Source organism: Scomber japonicus, chromosome 19 (genome assembly GCF_027409825.1).
Source record: "Scomber japonicus isolate fScoJap1 chromosome 19, fScoJap1.pri, whole genome shotgun sequence".
Lineage (NCBI taxonomy): Eukaryota > Metazoa > Chordata > Actinopteri > Scombriformes > Scombridae > Scomber > Scomber japonicus.
Window position 1 is genome coordinate 12,760,390 of NC_070596.1, and position 21,979 is coordinate 12,782,368.

General features: G+C 39.2%; 1 protein-coding gene across 1 annotated transcript in view; it reads right to left on the reverse strand.

The window, feature by feature from the left end:
• Positions 1 to 7,723, reverse strand: part of trabd2a (TraB domain containing 2A) — a 61,554-nt gene extending 53,831 nt beyond the window's left edge. The window contains exons 1-2 of the mRNA XM_053339461.1: positions 7,619 to 7,723; positions 5,574 to 6,134 (exon numbers count right to left, since the gene is read on the reverse strand). Of these exons, the coding sequence (XP_053195436.1) occupies positions 5,574 to 6,134; positions 7,619 to 7,723 (666 nt within the window). The remainder of the gene's footprint in view (positions 1 to 5,573; positions 6,135 to 7,618) is intronic.
• Positions 7,724 to 21,979: the final 14,256 nt, after the last annotated feature.

Here is a 21,979-nt window from a genome sequence, read left to right on the forward strand (position 1 = left end):
GTGTGTGGTCATTTACAAATAAAATGACTAAATAAAATCAAGTTTATGTAATTTATAAGCAAGAATCAGAAATATTTGCTGCTTCCACCTCCTAAAATGTAATGATTTAAAGCTTTTCTCTGTCGTATATGACAGTAAATTGAATATCATTGGCTTTTGGACTGGTGGTCATACAAAATAAGTATAGTGACATTTATATGGCATTTTATGAACACAATGATTAATTGATAATGAACATAATTGCTAGCTGCAGATGTAGAACAGTTTATGATTAATTTCACATTGGGCAAAAGTTATGTTTGGTTTTGGTTTGGTTTGGTGAAATAACTTTTGGAGAGCATTGAAGATGTAACGAGAATGCAATAGCTCCATCGAATGTGTGCGCTTTGAACGTGAATTACTTTCAGCTTATAAAAGTTGGTTTTGTTTGGATTTCACCAGACCTTGCCTCATGAAACCCAGCAGATCCAGAGATGTAGCTCGTCCGTTCAAGTGAAAAGAAAACGAGTGAGAAGGTTGTCAAACAGAGGTAACGTCATGATAACTTTAATGGAGATGGAGTCACGCCTTCCTTCCATAATAGCTCTTCCACTGATCTCAGTCTGCATCTCAACTCTACGTGTTCCAGTCTCTCCTAGTCATGAATGAACCAAATGGGTTTCAAACATTCCTTCTCTGTTCTCATAGACGTAGACTGAGACCTGCATTCATCACCTCTCCATGCACCATTACTCCCAGTGATGGGAGGAAAGAAACAACACTTTCATTAGCAGGTCTGCTCCACTGAGGTGTGGAATGTCCCGTGGGTTTCCAACAACAGTGACAGAGAAAGCCGGCCTTCATACGGCTATTGTTGTCCTCAACAAGCTCACTTAGTGTAATGGGCTAGGCTGAGCTTGCTCTTCAAAAGACGAGGGGCACCATGCAAGAATAAGAGCAGTCATGCTTAGCCAGATTAGAGATCTGAGTAAAGAACGTATAATTCATTGTGGTTTAAGAATAATGAGCTCAATGGGTTTAATCTATATTGGCAGGCGGACTCAAAAATAGACACATCACGAGTTTGATGAGATTTTAAAAAGGCTCCATATTTTTTAAATGTAATAAGCTGTCTAAGTCTAAGGTGGAGAGCGAGAGAACAACGCTGACATAATTTTTAGCAAGAAATAAGGAATATCTCTGCTGTTGTCAGAAAAGCAAAGGCCACATATTTAATGAGAGAGTCGTTTAAACTGTCATCTAGTAACTGCATTGATAACCAGGGACTGTATGATTCGGTCATATCTGCTTTGCAGTAATTCATCGGAGCAACATGTCGTAGTGTGGTTTACCACGTCTGACAAAAGATTTCAAAGAGTAAACCCTGGCTCAGCACTGATAACAATTTATCAAGACCTACATTTCACGAGCTCAGTTTTTGATCATAATAACATTTAATTGTAAAAAGAAATTGCTGAGAATCTATAGAGTCCAACAGCACTGGAATTTAAGATATCTGTATGATTCCCAGACAGCCACCATGATTTTTCAGTGTGGAAATCAGAAACAAAGAGCAGTGACGTGCCAGCGAGTGGTGCATCCAATCAGTAAGCTGTACAAAGGGTTTGTGTTGATGTTTCATTGAAGTTGAACTCTGGCTAAAACACATAACTTTACTTCATCTACTAAAAATGTGTTTGTATTTTAATCATATGTCAACATCTGAACTATTAAAAGTAGGCAAGCAGATAGGATGCCTGTGTATTCCTTCAACAAAGGCATGAGACTTAAGCAGAGATCACTTTCAAATTCTGCTTGATACATATTTTTTACTTTCCATTGGCCTGTCGTTTCTTTCTTTCTAGGTTCTGTTTCACGCTAGATGTAAATGGCCAATGAAAACATTACAGAGACTATTACAGACCGTAAATGTGGCTCTCTGGTTGTAGCCTGATAAAACAGTGCTTTCAGTCAAGTATTGTTTCACCAGGAGTGTATCTCACTCATCACACCCTATCTGGACATCTTACAGTTGAGTTGAGCTAAAAGGCTTTAAATGGAATTGCCCTTTTCAACTACACGGCAAAACTGCAAAGAGAAAATGTTTACTGAAATATTAAGCGGGCCGCCAGCAGGGCTGAGGCGTCCGTCAAACTGCTGTTGATTAGATTGAAACTGAGTGTGGAAATTATGGAGTGCCAAGCTATGTGCTGTGTTGGTGCAGTGTCAGGGTAGGGGTTGTTTCTGGGACACTAGAATCCATTGTTGAGCGTTCTGGAGGCTTTATGGACTTAATTCAATGAAAGCTGCGATGATGGAGGTTTTCTATTTTGATACCCCCATTGACAAACCCAATTCTAGCCACCCAGTTTCAAACTGTTGCATCCATAACAAGAACTGTCAGGCCTAAATGACAAATAAGTAACTTATTTGCATACAAAACATTTGAGAATGATAGTTTTAATTGGACTTCATTAATACTTTATACTACTGGGGGGTTATGTTGTGTCTTTAGCAGCTACACATCAGGGCTATGGTGGCTAGAGAGATACCACATGGGGTGACTATTTGTTTCTTCTTCTACAGGTGTATAACACCAGTGCAGGTTGTTGATAGTGATGACATGTTTAAGTAAGTGTGAGATTATTGTGTGTGTGTTATTACGCAAAGACATATCCATCATAAAGATTCTGTTCACCGCGATGCGTTCTGTAACACAGTGAATAAAAAAGTAGTCTATTGTGAAATACAAGTCACCAGAAGTTATTTAAGTACACCATTACTCTATCACACATAAGCGAGGTGAAATAGCTACTGCAAGGAATATGATTCAACAACAATATGGCTCGATCACATACAATACAGCTGGGTCAGCCATTGATGGTTGAGATCCAACTCAGAACTAAAAATCAGCAGGAATCAAGATTCCAGTACTGCATGTATCAGGTATAAATCCAGTTTTAAAGGAAAGTGATGAAGGAAAAGTGATGTGAATCGTGGTCACTGATATCAAAGTCATCCACCCCTCAAAAGAGGTTTGGCAGCATTACAACAACAGGATGCTACTTGTGCCTTTTCCTCTATGAGTGAATATACATTTTATGCACACCCACAAGAGGAACACTCATCAGAAAAAGGTCAACCAATAGCCAATGCTGTTGTTTTTCTGGTGGCAACAGTTTCATCCAAAACACTGATTTAAAATAACACAAGGAATAAGTATCTCAGATCTGCAACAAATAAAACAAGTGCAAGAAGATGTGAGGAATAATCACCTCACTGCTTATCTTGGGAAAATGCATCTTCACTAGATTTGTTTGTAACACAAGCTAAATTTCATCATCTCAGTCAGGAAAACAATCTGCACTCTTGGCCATTGTTAACGCTTACTCATACTCCATGTGTATATAACGAAATAAACATTTCCACGGAAAATTCATTTAATTACCTATACAAAAAAGTTTAAAAAATCATGTATGCTATGGTGATTGTTGACATCTCATAGCTACAATCTAAGCAGAAAAATGTTAATAAAAGTGTTGCGGAGTTGTTTAGGCAAAGAATTATAGTCTGAAGGGCCAACAAGGCCTGCTTTAAAATAACAACACTTAAAGCTTCTGGGTGTTAGAGTAAATGGTCAAGCGTAATCCCCTTAGCTCCCGACCAGCATTAGCAGCAATTCCTCAATAATACGCGACATGATTTCATAGTGACTGCTGCCTTTGAGAGATGTTTGTAATGCTGAAAGGGTCACCAAGGGGCACAGACAGACAGACAGACAGGCAGACAAGGGAACTTAAGTGTGCTGGTTTGGGGAACAAGGTTCCTTTTTTTTCTGGTGATTTCAGACTTGAGTCATTAGGATCCATTTTTCTTTAATAACAAAGGACGTGGTGGAGCACGGCTGAATGTTTGCACAGCTGATTAACACCACACCTTCCTCCGGTCAACTAAGTCATGAGAAAAAGAGGAAAGGAGAAAACTAGAGGCCTCTGAAAAAGGTTGATAAACCTAAATCTAAACATCTGGTCATTTATGTTACACATCTCATTCTTTTGAGCTGAAGTGTTAAGTGAGGTGTGAGCTGCGAGGGATTTTCAGCAGAGCAGATTCAACATCAAATGTACTGACACAAACCTAAAAAGTCTCAAATATCTGAGGAAAATACACCAGCTGCGGTGCAGAACATCATGTCATTTGACATAATTATCACACACACAAGAAGTAGTGCATTCATGGGACAGCAATTTGTTCCACAAATGCAATAAAATTGCATCTGAATCACTGATATGTATCAACAATTTGAAATAGAACAGTAGTGTGTTTGGATGCAAAGCTACAAGTTAAACGGCAATGATTTCAATCTTGACATCTATGCAGTCTTTGTGGCTGTTCAGACCAGAAAAGGCCTGCCATCTGCATTAAAGCAACAGAAGAAGGGGCTGCATTGGTGGGGGTGTGTTGCACAGGAAGTCCAGTTTGAGTGAGCCAAATGCTTAAATGCTTATCAGTAATTAAACCACAACATTGAACTTTTGAAGTGTTTTGAAGGAGAACCAAAGTTATCACAGCTGAAATTATTTTATCTCAAGTAACAGTCCAATTATGTCATTCATGTTACAAAATAACACGTAGCAGGAATGTGTGCACCATGACATCGTATTTTGTTGTGGCAAAAGTTGAGCCAGATCAAAACTACTTTAGCCAGCGTTTTTTTTTTTTTGTCAGGGATTTCTGCACCAGCATCCCAACTCTAGTGATGGAGTAGTCTCATTTCAATATATATGAAGGTCCTGCATTATTTCACTCAAGGTTAATTTTGGTCTGAATGCAGGGTTTAGCTGTTCTAAAAAGTCAAACTCCTACTGACCCTAAAGGAAACTGGGACTGTCCCAAATATCTTGTTGCAGACTTCAGAGCTTCAGCACCACATATTTGAATTCATTTGAAGCTTTGCTGGGTGGATGGTGGCGAGTTGGGGAACTCAAGCCTCACTGCTCATGCAGGCTGTGGCTGCTCTAACCTGTTAACATGGGTGCCAAATACAGCCTAAGACTATAAACTATACTTGTGTGGTCACTTTGTGTGGCTGCATCTTAACAAGGAAGTGGTGGAGGAGAGCAAAGAGAGAGGGGGAGAGACATCGGAGGCAGTAGAGGAGAACCAGTCACGTGGCAGGTGCCTCCTTCTCCTCTCCAGCCCCACCCCGCTGGCCACTTCCGTGCATCTCATGCTTCCGGGGTTTTGTCGGTCTGCATCCAGCTTGCACTGAAACTATTGCTGCTTCTTTTGGCAGGTCCCCGTGTCACACACCTGCTTCCCTGTTCTGTCCAATGTGTTGTTGCCTACAACTGTACATATACTGTGTATATACAAATATTTAAATAAAGATTTTGCGGTTCCAATACCATGGCATTGAACAAACCTTCGAATCATTGGAGTCAGCCCCAGAGGGAACACTGTTGATTATACCTGATGATGAAGTGGGATACATTGAGCAAACTGATGCTTTTTCTGTTTTTGGAAAGTTGGGACCATTGCAAACTTTGCAGAGAGGCATCAATGAGTGCCCACCAGTATGATTTCAAACTCACCTGGGAGAAGTTGAGCCCGTTGAGTGGATGGCACTGCTCCTCCACCTTCTCGACCGCCCCCGTCCTCTTCCTCATCCTCTCCGCCTCCTGGGCTAGGTACAGGTCCAGCACTGGCACTCCTCGCGTCTTAATATCTGCCTCAGTTAACGAATTCACCATCAACATCACCCAAACAGGCCGCTTCCTCTCCCAGTTCCCGGCGATGGCATTGAAGAGGTAGTCCGCATAAAGTCCCTTCCCCCTCTGATCTGGGGTCATCCAAGAGGGCATCATGAGTTTCACATACTCAAGGTGTCTTTTAAGCCTCCGATAGATGTCTCTGGGTAGGACGTCCTGCAGGTTCTCGCCCTGAGGAAGAAGCTGGCAGCTGGTCAGGGCTGAGATGGTGTATGGATCCGTCAGGTCTAGCTCAAAGTAGACAATGTTGCTCTCCTGGAATGCCTGCTTGGAGTTTTCAGGGATAAAGTCCCAAACGCGTGTGTAGGGAACATGGATTGTGCCATAGAAATATGAGGGAGGATCCCTTTTGATCGTCCACAAGAAGGAATTTAAGTCAGTTTGCTAGGGGGAAAGATAAGACCATAAGATTAGTTTTCCAATATTGATTGTTTTTTATCTGATTAATGCTTTATAGGTGTCAGAAAACAGTATAAAACATCAGTCCACCAAACAAGAATATCCAATTCACAATGACATAAAACATAGAAACATGGAAACTTACATTTGAGATGCTGAACTTACAGAAATGTAGAAGTTGTTTCATGCCATCACATTAAACCAACACTGAGACTGTCTGACACTTACATTGTCTGTGAGAGGCTGTTTATTAGAAAGACTGCTAACAGACTGATGATGACTTATTAACAGGCCACTTAGGACCCAAGTGCCAAACAAACAATACACATGTCAGTGATGTCAGACTGTGGATTGTTGCCCACAATGATCTGCCCTCCTGTTTCTGTTGGATCTTATCTGAAATGGTCTGTGTGAGTTCAAAGGGTATAACTGGTGTCAAAGAGAGATATACATTTTAAAAAATCAATAAAAGGGAGGAAATATCATTCATTTAATAAAAAAACTGAATGGAAAAAGACTAAATACATGTTAAATTATTGTTTCCCCCCCCCCAGTGCACACATCTGTACAGTAAATGGACATGTAAGGACTTGCATGTTGCACAAAGTCAATACACAAAATACTGCTGAGATAACTGATAACTGATTAATCAATATGTTTTCTAACATATTGATAACAGCACATTTCTAACAGATTATCTAATGTGCATACTGTCATTTTCCATTGTGGACAGAAAATATTTGGGTTTCATAGCATTGGTCTGAGAAAACAACCAAATGGAAGACTCACTTTGGGCTATGGGTATTTGTGATGGACATTTTTTTTACAATTTGTTTCACCTTTCTACCTCAAAAGAAGAGCTACACCCCTCCCACACCTTTCCACACAATAACATAAGACCTCGGGAGGTTCCAGCTTTAATAGTTTAAAGAAACTGACAGATATGTAATACATTTATATGTAATGATGTATTAATATTGATTCATGATTAATATTTTTTATCATTCTGTAAAATTCCTTTTGTGACTCTGTCTTGTTTAGTCTTAATTGTTAATGTGCTGCCGTACTGTTGTTGTTTGTTTTGTGTGTCTTTTGAAAATGAAAAAAGTTGATCACAAATGTATTTCACCTTCCAGCCTAGATGGTCAGTCAATTATTCAAATGACTGGAAGATTAATAGTGGGGGGGTTTTAAACATACAGTCCTGTAGACAAAAAGTTAATCGATCTATGACAAGGTAAAAGTTTTCTGATTTAGGCAAAAAAAAAGAATGTGTTAAAGTATAACTTCACATTGAGGAAAAAGTGCATGAAAAACATGAGCAAAAACAGAGAATATGGCACTTTAAGGCTCTGTCATGTGGCAACTTTGTGTCCAGATAAGAAATTAAAGTGGATATATCTGTGATCTGAAACATGTATCAACAGCCAATACATGTTCTACTTATTATTCACTTCATAATGACTTACTTTCTTGTGTAGCTCGCAGTTGGCGGAGTCCCTCATCCTCCACTGATCTGCTCGGACCAGCAGGATCAGACAGGACTGAATGAATGCGCCCCAAGTGCCCCGCATTGTAACTTTCTCCAAAGTGTGCGCGGTAGCCTGTGTTTGCTTCACAGCGTGTTGCAGCCAACTATACCCCAGAAAGCATGGATCAAGTCCTACTCCCACAGCTCCGGCTCCATGCGGTCGCGTAAAATGAGTTGACAAGTATCCGACAGACCGTCGGACAGAGTCATGCTGGTTTGCGCCGGGACATGGACGCGGTGCTGCTGTTTCACGTGTGTTTGAGAGAGAGACACAGAGTGGGAGAGAGAGGTGGTCACTGGAGTTTACACAGGGTCACATCGTCATCTCACTGCTGGTCAAACTTCTTTCTCCACTCCTCCTCCCCCTCCTCTGCATTGCCTCCTTCGCGATGGTTTTAATTGAGAAATTAATCCCAAAAGTTGTGAGATTTCAGAGTGAGCCAACAGGTCCGCGCCGCCTTCACGCACCTGAAGCCAAAACAGAGTAAAAATCTGGATTGTTCGTTAAAGTTGGTGAAGGATGGTGTGAATGAGCAAACTGCAGCGACGAGTTGCACTTTTCAGGGATAAGTCTTAAAAAACCTGAACTTCTCTGCACTACACTGCTCTCTCTGTCTGCCAAGTCTTCACTGTTTGTATTTGCGTCTCTCTCTCTCTCTCTCTCTCTCTCTCTCTCTCACCGACGTGTGCGCGTGAGCATCTCTCATGCAACTCCATACCTACCCCCTAGGTTGCCTACATACCCCTCCCTCTCTCTCTCTCTCTCTCTCTCTCTCTCTCTCTCTCTCACACACACACACACACACACACACACACACACACACACACACACACACACACACACACACACACACACCAGTAATCTGATTAAACATCACCCCGCCCGAGACGCTTAAAGTCTCCATTCACATCATTCATGTCAATAAACTGAAGGTGAGAAAGCCTGCAGAATCCTTGAAAGATGAACACATAAAGCAATATTTGATCAACATTTTAGTCCAATAAAGAAACATTTGTTGCTCTTGCAATTTTATTCACATTATGTTTCACTTTATTTATTTTGTTTCAGACCGATGAGCTCCCTTGTCGTCACCCTACGGGAGGCCTACAGGGGCAATCAAGGGTGCCAGTGGAGATCCCGTGGATAGATTATCGTGCCCTGCTAGTTAATGCCTTACAAACTGAAGGCATTAACATGAGAAAACCCGCAATAACAGCGCTTTGCTCTGCGCCACATCAGAGCACAGACATGGAAACCATAGAACATGCAGACTTTAATGAACAGTCAGAGATATACAGCACCTGTTACTCCATAAATGACTTTATTACCTGATAATTCCCTTAAATCTATATAGTCAGGTGACCTTGGCCTAAGTAGGGCAATTAACTAAATTATATTCTGGTGGCAAATTACTATTATAAATGATTAAACACTATTAGGCTACTTAAGTGAAAGATTTGTTAAACAGGTGATTATTCAGTTGTAGGATATTTTTAAGAGGGTGTTGACTAAAGAGAAGAACATGTAGCCTGTTATAGTCATATGATCCTTTTTATCCTTCTGTACAGTCACTCCTATCAAATGTGTCTCTCTGTACTGAGCGAGGATCAACTGGTGGTCGAGGAGGTCCCACAAAAAATCCCTGTGAAATTGCTCCTGATCACAGCATTATTAAGCTACAACGACTCATGTCCTCAAACGAGCAGTGAGAGCAGATTCTAAATAGTGCTGTAGTGAAAGGAGAGGCGCAGATCAGGTGAGCTCTTTTGGTCAGCTATAGAGGCCGATCTATGCGCTCTGATTCTATGCTCAGGACCGTCAAACTGCTGGTTCACACGGGCAGACAACACATGTTGATGTTGTCAGACGTCTGAGTAAATACAAAACGCTTTGTTGACGCAGAGTAAGACTTCAGAGATGTACTTTGTTTGATTGCTGTTTGCAGACAAAAAGAAAAGATTTTTAAAAATCATGACGCACGAGGTTGTTTCAGGACTTTTAAAGCGTTTTGATTATGAAAATGAGATCAATTAATTGACAGTTTTGGTTGGGACTTAAAATCATTCGGCTGAAATTTACCCAGTTTAAAATAGAAATTGAATAGAAATTGGAATAATTAATGCAGCTACTGTACATATATATTGAAATTGTATGTATTGAAATATATAAGTATTGGCTACAAATAGGCTAGGCTTTATATGTAGTGCTGTTTATGGACCATCTCTAGGTTTTTGTCTGTATAGTACAATACAGGCATATGACTGTATTGTAATCCAACTTTAAAGAGGCCTCTTAAAGCTCCTCCTAGTGGAGAAATTTGTATTTGCCACCTGTGCTGCTCACTGCCCCTCTCATCTGCTTTGTCCAACTGTAAACCTGCTACTTCTATATTCAGAGCCATTTTTCTATGCTTATATAATACAGAGAGTGTGGACAGAATGATGAGGGTGAGGATAGAGGGTACAAGGACAAAACCCAGACAAGGAGAGAGAAGACAAAAAATGGATGAAAGTGATGGAGAGACACAGACACTGACTGAGTGATGTCTCTCCAACATCCACTGATCCGAAGACTTCAGACCTGGCTGATCTGCTTCACTGAATGTTTTTTAAGGCCCGAGCCTACAAGGGCGCCTGGTTTAGCCACGTAGGAATGCAGAAAAACCTTTCCTAAGATAGTGTCATTCAAATTGTCCCTTTCCTCTTTTCACTTGGAAAAAAAAGGCAAGGAACATTTGCTTTTGGGATACAACAAATTTGATTTGATACAATCATTTGTTTTAAGGTTTAAGGCTTAAGTGAAATGCCAGGAGAATTTTTTAAAGTAATAAACCAGCATGCAGAATCAGGCTCTATACAACAGCAGCTGCTATGATCAACTCTTCCTACTGAATTTGCCCATGTTGGATATGCACCGTACCAATCAGTGACAGTATATGTTTCTTGTTGCCTCTTCAAATAAAATGAGACTGTACTTCACTTTAAACATATTAACTTATAACGGATGCAAAGACCAAAGACTGGAGAAAATGCATTTGTCCTATCATCGTTGTCTGAGTAAAGGAGAAAATGTCAGTCATCCATATAAGCCTATTTGAAATCACTTTATCTCAAGCTAATTCATCCAAATTGCTGACAAATCACAATGACAAGGGCAAAAATATTGTGATGTGTGTGTGTGTGTGTGTGTGTGTGTGTGTGTGTGTGTGTGTGTGTGTGTGTTAATTTTGTGCATCTGTGTAAAAAAGAAAAAAATATAAAAAGAACACCTGCAGCTGCTTCCTCTTTAATGTCTAAAAAGCTTCATAAGTGCGTGATTTGTAGGGGGGTGTCTGTGCACAGCCACACACACACACACCTGTTCTTTATTTCCATTATCCCCCCACTCAGCCCACAGAGGTTGTTCTATATAAATACTTATCCAACATACATCATCCTCTGTAGCTCTGTGCACTGTCACATGTCGGAGGTAAAAACCTGCTAAGGGCTGCTTTTTTTCATCATTTATTGTTCTTCATGGCAGCAAATTGAAACCACATATTTCAGCTCTTCGCTAAAAAACTAAATGTGGGGTCGGGAGGAAATCTGGGGGTCAGGAATCCTCAGATAGTCAAAAATCCACAACACCCGGCCATATATCAGAGCTCTAGCTCATACTGCAGGAGGTGTAGTGTCACTTTAAGTCATATGGCGCAGCAGCATGCAGGGTTGAAATGTTTGAAAAAAAGATAATTCAGTCATTCTTGTGCAGAATATAGAAGGTTTGTCATATGATTTGTTATTTGTAAATATAACAACTGCAAACAAGAGTGATACATAACCTTTTATTTTAATGAGAGGGGGTCTGTTTGAAGCCTGTTATGGACCTCAGTGATCCCTGTCAATACTGATACTACTCTACATCTGTACATTTCCACTTTAAAGCGGCTCTGTTTGTGAAGATCAAACAGCACTGGGGTCTTCTTAGAGACCCCGAGCAAACATCTGATTCTGCCTCTGTAGAGAAATCTTCAAAAGGATTTCACAATATGGAAATGACCCACATATGTTTCATTTTATAAAGACTGGGTGGTGGACGTATTTGATCCTGTCAGGTGACCCATACACACTCTCTGCCTGTCTGTCTGTCTGTTTTTGGGACAATAGACAAGAAAAAAGCAACAAATATTTGATGGTTAAAAAGCATACAGATGTTTTTTTAAGAAGAGAAGAGGAGAGGAGAGAAGAGGAGAGGAGAGAAGAGAAGAGAAGAGAAGAGAAGAGAAGAGAAGAGAAGAGAAGAGAAGAGAAGAGAAGAGAAGCATGTGGCCAATTGTGTAAGCTTTCCAGTAACGTTTGACTCAGTCCATTTACAGATGGTCAGTCATATCATCCATGGTCTACTTCCTTCACAGCACATTAAATTCTGATTGAAAAGACCTGGCACCAGTATATCCCAAGTGTGCATGAGTTGGTAGAAGAGGAGAGAGGTCAGTGTTGGTTAAGAAGTTAGATATTTCCTCCACATGAGGCCGAGCCAAGAAAATTGAAATTGAGAGATCAAACGTTTGTCAAAGTTGCACAAAATATGCTTATCTATGATACTGCATGTGAACAATTATCCATATTTAGCCATTGTTCCTGTTATTATTATTAACCTTACATTATTATTACTATTATTTGCTTAGTATTATTATTGGCAGTAGTAGTATCAGTAGTGGGAGTAGCAGTAGTTAGTTTTTCTTTTCATGGTTAGATGAAGGTATCATTACCACTGCTCCTTTATGCTAAGCTAAGCTAACTTTCTGCTGGCTTTAGCTTTATATTTAATGATGAAATTTAAGAGTGGTATCAATCTTCTCATCTAACTCTCAGCAAGAAAGGAAAGGGAATTAGTATATTTCCCAATATGCCGAGCTCTTCTTTTGAAGCCTGTGTGTAGAAGGACTAACCAAAGTCAGAGTCACACATAGTGGCTTTAATTCCAAGTCTCATTTGGGAAATTTTAATAACTTTTTCATTTGTGTTTCTGGCACCTGTTATAAAAGGCCCGAGCTGCCCTTGAATAACTTCAGTGAGCAGGATCACTGCTTGTGTTTGATCAAAGCAGGCTAAAAAAGCAGCAGACTGAGAATTTCGTGGGTGTCTTCAGACATCTTCTCCCTACCTTAATGTCCATAGATGCAGGTCCTGAGGTCAGGCAACAGTCTCATCTTCACTGGTTCAAGCTGTGAACTTTGATATCATCCCTGTCAAAGCAACTGACTTTATTCCTACTGATCAGGCATGTCTGCTAAAATGACCATGTCATGTTACCACAGCATTGATCTCAAAGGATAAATTAAGAAGGTCCACAGCTCACAAAGATGATCTGAACTCTCAAACTAAAAAGCTAAATATTTTAACTTTGTCTCAACAGGATGCACCATGTATGGTATGGTCACTTGAAAATGTATCTATATTTTGCCTGAGACTCAGATAAGCTTGGCATCATTGGGTGAGTAAGTGTCTCTGTCAGGGTCAGAATCAATTAGTGTCATTTGTCATGTAAAGAGTTTTTTTTCAAATAGAGGCAGACACACAGTAATGGTTCCTCTGATTAACCAAATCTGGCATTGCTTTTAGTCAGATGTCTGGCCAGACTTTGATCAGTAGACAGGGTCAACTTGATTTTCCTCCACTCAAAGAAAGCAGTCTGGACCAGAAAAGGTGACACAGATGATGACAAAGTGAGATGTGGAAGCTGCTCTGCACTCTGAATAAAAGCTGGCTGAGCGGCTTGCTGTCAATTCTCCAAACACTGACAGTATCAGGGTTTCTGGTGATCACTGATACTCTTCTATCTCTGCTCCCTAGAATCTCTCACCTCAGTGGACGTATCCATTGTCACATGTGGACAGACATTAATAAGTAAAGTGCTTTAAATGTCCTTGCATTTTTCCAATAAACAGAGTTTTACAAAAAGACATAGCTTGCTGACAATGTGTGTTATTATTGAAATATGGACAAGAGAATAGTGACTAACAGATGAACAAAACCTCTGTGATGAAGGTCATTTATCATGTCCTTCTTACTGAAGGAATTCTGGCTCATCTCTCACTACCAAAACCAACTCAGACATTTTATTGTTTATGGAAACCACAACTGAGCTATATTATACAAAACGTGTCGTACAGACAAATCCTCTCTGTGTAATCTTAGTCAACAGTGACTCCTGTTCTTGTTCTTCTCGGACTCTGTCATCATCCATCATTGTCAATATCCCAACGCTGAAATGCAAAGGCGAGGAGAACATAACACTGAAAACAACTCAAGAGATTACTATATCCTTAAATTCCCTGTTTGAGGTGGTTTTAAAATGCCAATATGTATTTCAAAAGGTATTTAAACCGCATTTATTAGAGCCATTTACTAACATTTTAAAAACGTTTCCGGAAGATTTCAATCTATGTGTCTTTGTTGAAAGATACAACCTCTACTGACTACGTAATGACTTTCCTGGTTTTCAGAGAAATATGTAAACCACACCAATTTTCTTTGTATAAATATAATTTATAATTTAACATGACTAAACTAATGATCAAAATTGTGTTTTTTTGTGTGCAGTTTACAGTAATCCCATCTATTCTAATCTATGACTTCTCAACACAAGCAAACAAGCCTTCTAGATAATTCAACTTCAACACTGACCCTCTAGTTTTAGTGGTGACCCAAACCACATGATTGTTGTTTTTGATATTCTCATTTAATTATCATGGCTCTTATAAACCTCTCTAGTTTTGGATTTCAAAAACAAACATGACATTAACAGCAAATGACACACGAGCCAGAAAAGGCATGACTGCACGGTTAGCTGTGATGGAAGTGGTTGTGTGACTCCGCTGTTAGTCACAGCATCAAAGCAAAAAATGGTGTCCATGGTTAGAAACAGTTACTGGAATCCAGAGTGTCCTGGCTGCTCTGCGGTCGTACACACATACCACATACACTGATCCCAGCTCATGTCCTTAATTACCAACATCCAGCCATCTTCCTGTTGCTCTCTTTATTAGGAAACATATTTTTTTAGATTTCATTGATTTTTGTCCAAGGACATTCCACATAATAAAAAAATAAACTGTTTTCTATTAGGTGCAATTTAGTTTAGTCAAGGCTGTGCTGGTGCTGTGTGCAATTTCAAAGTTTGCACACAGTAATGATTAAAGCAGCGGGTCATTTGGTTTCCCTAAATGAATATGACATTTTAAACTTAACATACTGTCATTTTGCCAAAGGAAAAAAAAAGAGACTCAAAGAGTAAAATGACAAAATACAGGACAGGAAAAATCTGTATATGATTATATGATAAGGGGAAGCATGCTAATCTCCTAAAAACGGAGGCAGATTTGATTTAATCATAATGAGGCATGTGTCATAACTAGTGGTCTGTTCAGTATACATAGCTAGACAAATAAAATTGCTCATGTGTGAAAGAGCAGAAAAAAAATTGATTTCTTCCAACTACTTTGATTCTCAGATCTTTATTCTCCCACAAGAGCACATTATTTTGGAAGCACAAAACACAAAACCATGAAAACACAAACACAATAATCACACACTAAAACAATGAGACATTTAACTACCTGTAGTACACACACAATTCAGATCCTCATGATGGACCACAACATCAAGATTGACAAAGATAAGAATAATAAGATGCTAAGCTGTGTGAGGAATCAACAGTTTCTAATGTATTAGAATTAAGAGTGTATCACTTATTGGGAGATAAATAAAAATATGAACAAACTTCCCATAGAGAGAGATCAGTGAGGAAGTGAGGACTGATTCTATGATGGTTCTGTAGAATAACACAATTTAACATTTTAATTTAAGACATTTAACCACCATAGAAAATACAGCCTGTGTTCTTGTGTTCTTGCTTATTGCCTCAGAGTTCACTTGTATGCTCAGGTAACTGTAGCTCTCAACAATATCTACTTCCTGTCCTTTAACAATAGTCTGGAAAGGTGAAAGCAATGTTTCCTTGAAGTCAATGAAGCTAATTATCTGTTCATAATGTGAAAGAATGGCAATCACAAACTAATAGTATAATAAAATGTTGCCATGTAAGCAATTTGTTATTTATTGGAAGGCAATTAAGATTAAAAGATCCAGGCTAAGTGATATTTAAAATAACATGAGTATTTATTTCTGTCTTGTTTCATTAATTTTCCTTTATATTAAATTGTACTGTCAAATCAAGTTGATAAAGTTACAACATCTGTGTTTTCTTTTACTATTGATCACACTCTGTAGGTAGTGATCCACTCTGTGCGTGACATTTGATGTTCAAGATGTTTTCAGGTATCCTTTAGACACACTGCTGTGCCCATGTTACCCATGCAGCTTAAATACAGCTTAGGTTTTTTTTCTTCTTTTTAAAAAAATAATTGCCAATGTTAAAGGCATCAAAATGTCCCAAAATAAGGGGAAGAAATCAAGTTGAAACGTGGAATCTGTCTCAATGCTTTTCTGAGGACTGTCTCCAGCTGAGGTCAAAAGTTGATTACAAGTTGTTTATTGCTCCCAGCCAGTGTTAGGTAAAGAAAAATAATAATTATCTTTCCTACTATTATCATTCCAACTCCACCCTCAACTCCCAGCCCACTCCAAGGAGACTGTCTCTCTCTCTCGTCTTCACTCTCTCTGTGATGTTAGGCATGCATGTGTATTCAGATCATTAGTTTTCATGATGACATGCATAGACTCAGTTCTCAGTCCGATGTCTCAGTTATATGTCACTGCCAGAGGCAAAACCAACATTTCTTTCCACATCCGAAAAAGTGGAAAACTGCCCTCATGTTGATTTTGACTTTGACTGTTGGGTGTTTCCTTTCGTTAATATAGATAGCTGAGACAAAAACATTTCCAAACACCATTATATCAATGCTTTTTTCAATTACTTTTGATTAAGCCAACTGTACAAATACAATGTGAAGAAGTGAATCTAATGAAGGGTGATAGTTGAAGGACCTCATTGTGCATTTATCATCTGTTGTGTATTAGTGCTGAAACAGACACTAGACCAGATTTCTTTTAAATGACAGCTACAAAGCAACATGTGAATTTCCTGAATAATTCCTCTTGGTATCATAGCAGCAGATGTAGCAGATATTTACTGATGAGCCCATCCGAACAATGGGATATGTTTTCTTGGCTCTGTATACCTGATTTGTGATTCCAGCTGTGTGAAAGCCATGGAAACATTTTCATTTAAAGCTCATCTATCACCAAAAAAAAATGGAACTCTTTGGTCACTTACTCAGTCTGGTGAGGGTCAGTTATTATTAATCTTCCCATAACAGGTGATTTAAGAGATTACTTTTTAATCAAGATGCTAAATTTCTTTCAATGATCTAACAGTGGAAATGTGCTAAAGGAAACAAAGAATCTGTTCATTTGATGTGAAGTTTGCACTTTTAAAAAGCATGTTGGACTATCATTAACATTATTAAACTGATCTTGCCAATGTTCACACCACCAAATCTTCACATAAATATGTGCTTTACAAAAAGAGGTCCAGTAGTAGGACACTTTCATCAATTTTAATGGGGTCTGAATATGGGAGAAACCTTGGGGAGGATCATAGAAAACGCCTGGGTGTTTTTTTGTAGGCATCTAGCCGGGAAAAAAACTATATGTATATATGAACGAATAAAAAATAACCCAAAGTCCAGCCAAGTAATGTAAGGATGAGAAACAAGGTACACACATTCACTTGCCTTTATTCTACCAAACAAAAGATTTATTTAGCAGTAACATTTGTTTGTATTAATGTAGCTTTCTGTTATTTTATATTTAATGCATAATACTGGCTTTATATTTTTTGTTGTACAAAACAATAAGAAAATGTGTCATTTACAGCTGCTATATTATATGCTATATTTAGATTAGAAAATGAAGTAGCAAATTAGAAAATGTGGTAAAAACAAACACTATATATAGTACAAGCATAATACCCCCCAGATGGGTTAGAGGACTTTTCTTTTATATTTTAATTATTCTCATCTAACTCCTGATAAGAAAGTAAATGATGAAGACAAAAAACAAAGGTATTGTATTAAGTTATTAGCCATAATATCACTATGGTGGGATGCACTGTTTTCCAAATATTATGCAATGTGCAATGAAGTCCAGCTGTTCAATCAGCCATCACACTTACTACTGCTGACTGCTGCTGACTCTGTCTATTCAAATAAAATGTATGAAAAGTTGGGATTAAATCAAAAGAAATGTTTCAGTGCTGAGTTTCTCCACACAATTACAATTACGGTGCCTGCCACTGAAAACTAATGGCCCAACAATATATGACTGTGGAGGTGGGCAGCTGTATGTGTGAAAAGAAATGGAAGCTACATTATGACTCACTCTGCCTGTCATGGGTTCATAAATCAGCCGCAGTTGCTGCTGTGAAGCTTCACAGAGTTTCTGTCTCATCTTTACGCTTGACCTCTAATAGACACCTGTCCACAGTCTAAGGATGACTTACTCACTTACTCACTCACCGTACTCTTTTTCCATTAAGCTTCATCTCCGTCACACCGGCGCATAGACTGGGGATGAGGAGGGAGGGCTGTGGGTCAGCAGCAAAACCAGAATTAATATTACTGCACAGTGAGAAAGAGAGCATGAGAGGGTGAAGGGGTGTGAAGGAATGCAGCTGTTCAAACAGCTCTTTGATTTAGTGGTCACGGCGCCCAGTGTGAGTCACTGGCTCAAACGCCGTGGAGATCACTCAGACGTTCATCCTGCTGGTCCACTGGTTTGCTGCTCTCCATCTGCCTCTGTGTGTGTGTGTATGTGTGTGTGTGTGTGTGAGAGAGAGAGAGAGAGACAGACAGACAGACACCTGAACTTGATGACTTGTACATGTGGTAAATTAACTAAATTAACTCCAAAGACAAATGCGCACATGCACTCTATTTATAAAGCCTGTTAAATACAGATTAACCATCTGGAATTGAAAAGGAAAGAGTCAACAACAGGGATGTTGTACTAACCCCCCTTAAAAACACCTCATATGTGGTGTAAATCACTGCATGACAAGTATGACTATATGTCCATGTTTTACATCCTTCTTATGACAAGAAAAATGTTATATTAGTGTTAAATGTCTGTATGCGTGTTTTTCTCCTTGTAGAACATCTGCATATGATGAAAAACCTGAATCACCAGAGACAAGAGGATGGAAAAAATGAAATGATAAACACATAACATACATCCCTTGCTTGCATGATCATAGGATTACACGCAGAATGTGGCAGTATCCTAATTCCTCTGTTTATTGTAACCTTCAGCTGACAATGTCACGCACATTCAGAAGTACACCACAACACTCAGACCAAGTCAGTCTAAATGGAATGTGTTACTAAATGTAAAAAAAATGCACATGCTCCAATGGTGAAAACCTTGCAGTAGTAGGAATTGATCAAACATTTCCTCTTAACATTTACCACAGTATCTGCATATTGTTACATGCTATTGCTGAGCCTGTTCATGAGCACATGTTTTGACAACTTTGTACTGTATATTTGTGAGATAGTTTCTTCCAAGCCCCATTTTCAGATTATTTCACATCATGGATATTTTTATAACCATGTCTGAATTGGATCATGTTTCTGTTGAACCAGTTTGCTGTTTAAGGAATATTAGGTCATTGTCTCAACCCTGCATAGCAGACCAGCCTATTTGGGATGCCCTTTACACACTCAAGTTATGGAAAAAACTATCTGGGTGGTCGACACTGTCCTAGGGTTTCCATCTTTTTCTGTCTGCTGATAAGCAAAATGGTCTCTGTCTGTCAAAAGTAAAAAGTAAAATCTTTTTTGAAAAGGTTGGAGGCTACACAAAGCTTAATCATAAACCAAGAGATCGACAAAAAACCTTTTCTGATTAATGTCATCATTTTTAGCTCAGTGATTTAGATGGTGAACGTATCAGTATACCTAAGGGGATTTAACATGGCGGCAAGCCCGAGAATCTGGCCAAAAAATGTCAAGTTTCATGTAAGAAAGAAATTCATATCTGTTCTTCTCTCACTCAACAACCCATTCTAACAGCATGAGAAGAGGCCAAAAACATGACAGGAGTAAATAAATCCTTGCAGCAAATGAAAGAGATTTGTGTCTCATGAATACAAAATAAAAAAAATCATATCCCTACTTGACCTGCATGTTAGCCTCCTTTTACACAGCGGCTGTCAGTCAAACTGCTCCCTTCCAGCTCTGCTCAGTTCTCCTCTGCTTACAGGGGTCAACACAATCTTAAGAGTCACTCTGTCTTCCTTTTACTCTCCGACTGTGTCAACAGGCTGAGCACGAGGTTTCAGTTTCCTCCGGTGCACTTCTCACCTGTGTCTCACTGAAGTCATGCCAAAAATGATAATGTAAAAGTAGGAGAGGTCGTTCGTGTGAAAGAGGCCTGCAGTGAAAGTGCTATGTATGTGTGTGTGTGTGTATGTGTGTGTGTGTGTGTTGGAGGGTGTGTGCTTTTTGTGTACGTGCGTCTTAAAAATCTCAGCTCAGGCTCCGATCCAAAGTGCTGAAACACCACCTGATCTGTGAAACTCATGTGTGTGTCTGATTGTGTGTGCGCGCGCTGGAGTGTGTGCATCAATGAGAGCCTTGTGTTATCATGCCTCCACCGCCACCACCACCACCCCCACTACCCCTACGATCTGATTGAAATGTAAATTGAAAGTGTCATAAAGCCCATATTGTCAGCCAAATGCTAAGTTATGAAGAAATAATAACAGGCTCTTTCATTAGGGAAATGACAGCTCTCATTTGCTCTGATTTTCCTCTCAGTGGAATGTTTCCGTAATTACTTCAATATTGAGAAACAGAGAGTTGAAAAAAATGAGAAAAAAAAAAACATCTGGGATCAATGACAACATTTTCTTTGGATATTAAGAACAATGTTCTTACTGTGACAGCTTGCTGGTTATAGCAACAATGTTCTATGAAAGTAGCGCACTGTACAATCGCTGCACCGTTGCATGAGCCAAGCATCTAATGTGTCAAACTTCTCCCATTTTTATTAAGATGGATTCTAGTGTCAAATAAAACAATCAGTCTAACTATACAGAGCAAATTCCTCTTACATTCTAGTGCTGTACAGTCCTCAGTACTTGAGTGGATCCTCAGGTTAGATTATGTAGGTTTATTTATATGGCGGTTGGTTGTTTAGCTGTGTTTGTTACATTTGAGAGGATGTCTAGCCATAATGGAAAAATAATGAATGAATGTGGTTGTGTTTTAAACAACAGTAGAACAATTAGAGGCTTTTCCCTGGTCTGAACCACACTCCAGTGGAGTCCTGTGTCCGTGCTGCTGGTTGTCCACTAATTCACAATATGCATGACTCACTGTCTGCCTGTGGTGTCTTTTTGTTTTCCCGTTGACTTTCCCTGAACTCATTCTTTTCTTCTCTGATAGTTGAAATCCAGTTGGCAAAATGGAAGTGGAACATATTGTGAATACCAGTCAAATTGTGATGTGGAAGATTATAGGTCCAAGGTTAAATGGACAAGAAATAATACATATAATATTACATATTATTGCTAGATGTTGCTTGAAGAACATGACCAGATTGATGTTTTGTCATTGTGAAAAGGAGTCAATAATCAACTAACTGTCACTTTCCTATTATGTCAACCTGACAAAACTATTTAGAGACAAATCACGTAAAATAAGAAACTGAGTAAGTAAAACTGATGGGGACATCATGAGTTTTATAGGTCATTAAAGGAAGTCATTTTGATTAGATCCCATACTGTATTTACAAAGGTTTATCTATACAGATGTTCATCACAAACAGTCAAGAAATATTACTGTCTAAACTATCACTAATTTGTTTTTGGAACCTAATTGCAATGAAATAAACAATGGGCATGTAAGACGTGACCCAGCTATGGAATGAAAACCCTGGACGGTAACCATCATCTCCGCTCCTTTCACTTGGGCCCATCATGTTGGAAGTGAATGAGAAACCAGAGACGTGTATTTATATTGACTCTGGACCTCTGCCGTGACATGTCAAGAGGAAGCACCCAGAGGCTGAGGTTATAGAGACAGAAAAAGAAGCTCTCAGGAATGAAGAATGGGACACTGATACAGGGAAGTTCCTGTGTCCGCAGCCTCAAGGGGCATCCAGACTTCATTTCCCAGGCAAGGCTGTGTTTGTGTTTGAGTGGATTCGGTTCATAAGAGACATATATATACTGAAAACCAGAGCTCACCAAGACACCTAGAAGAGGAAAGGATGATGGGCAAAGCTCTAT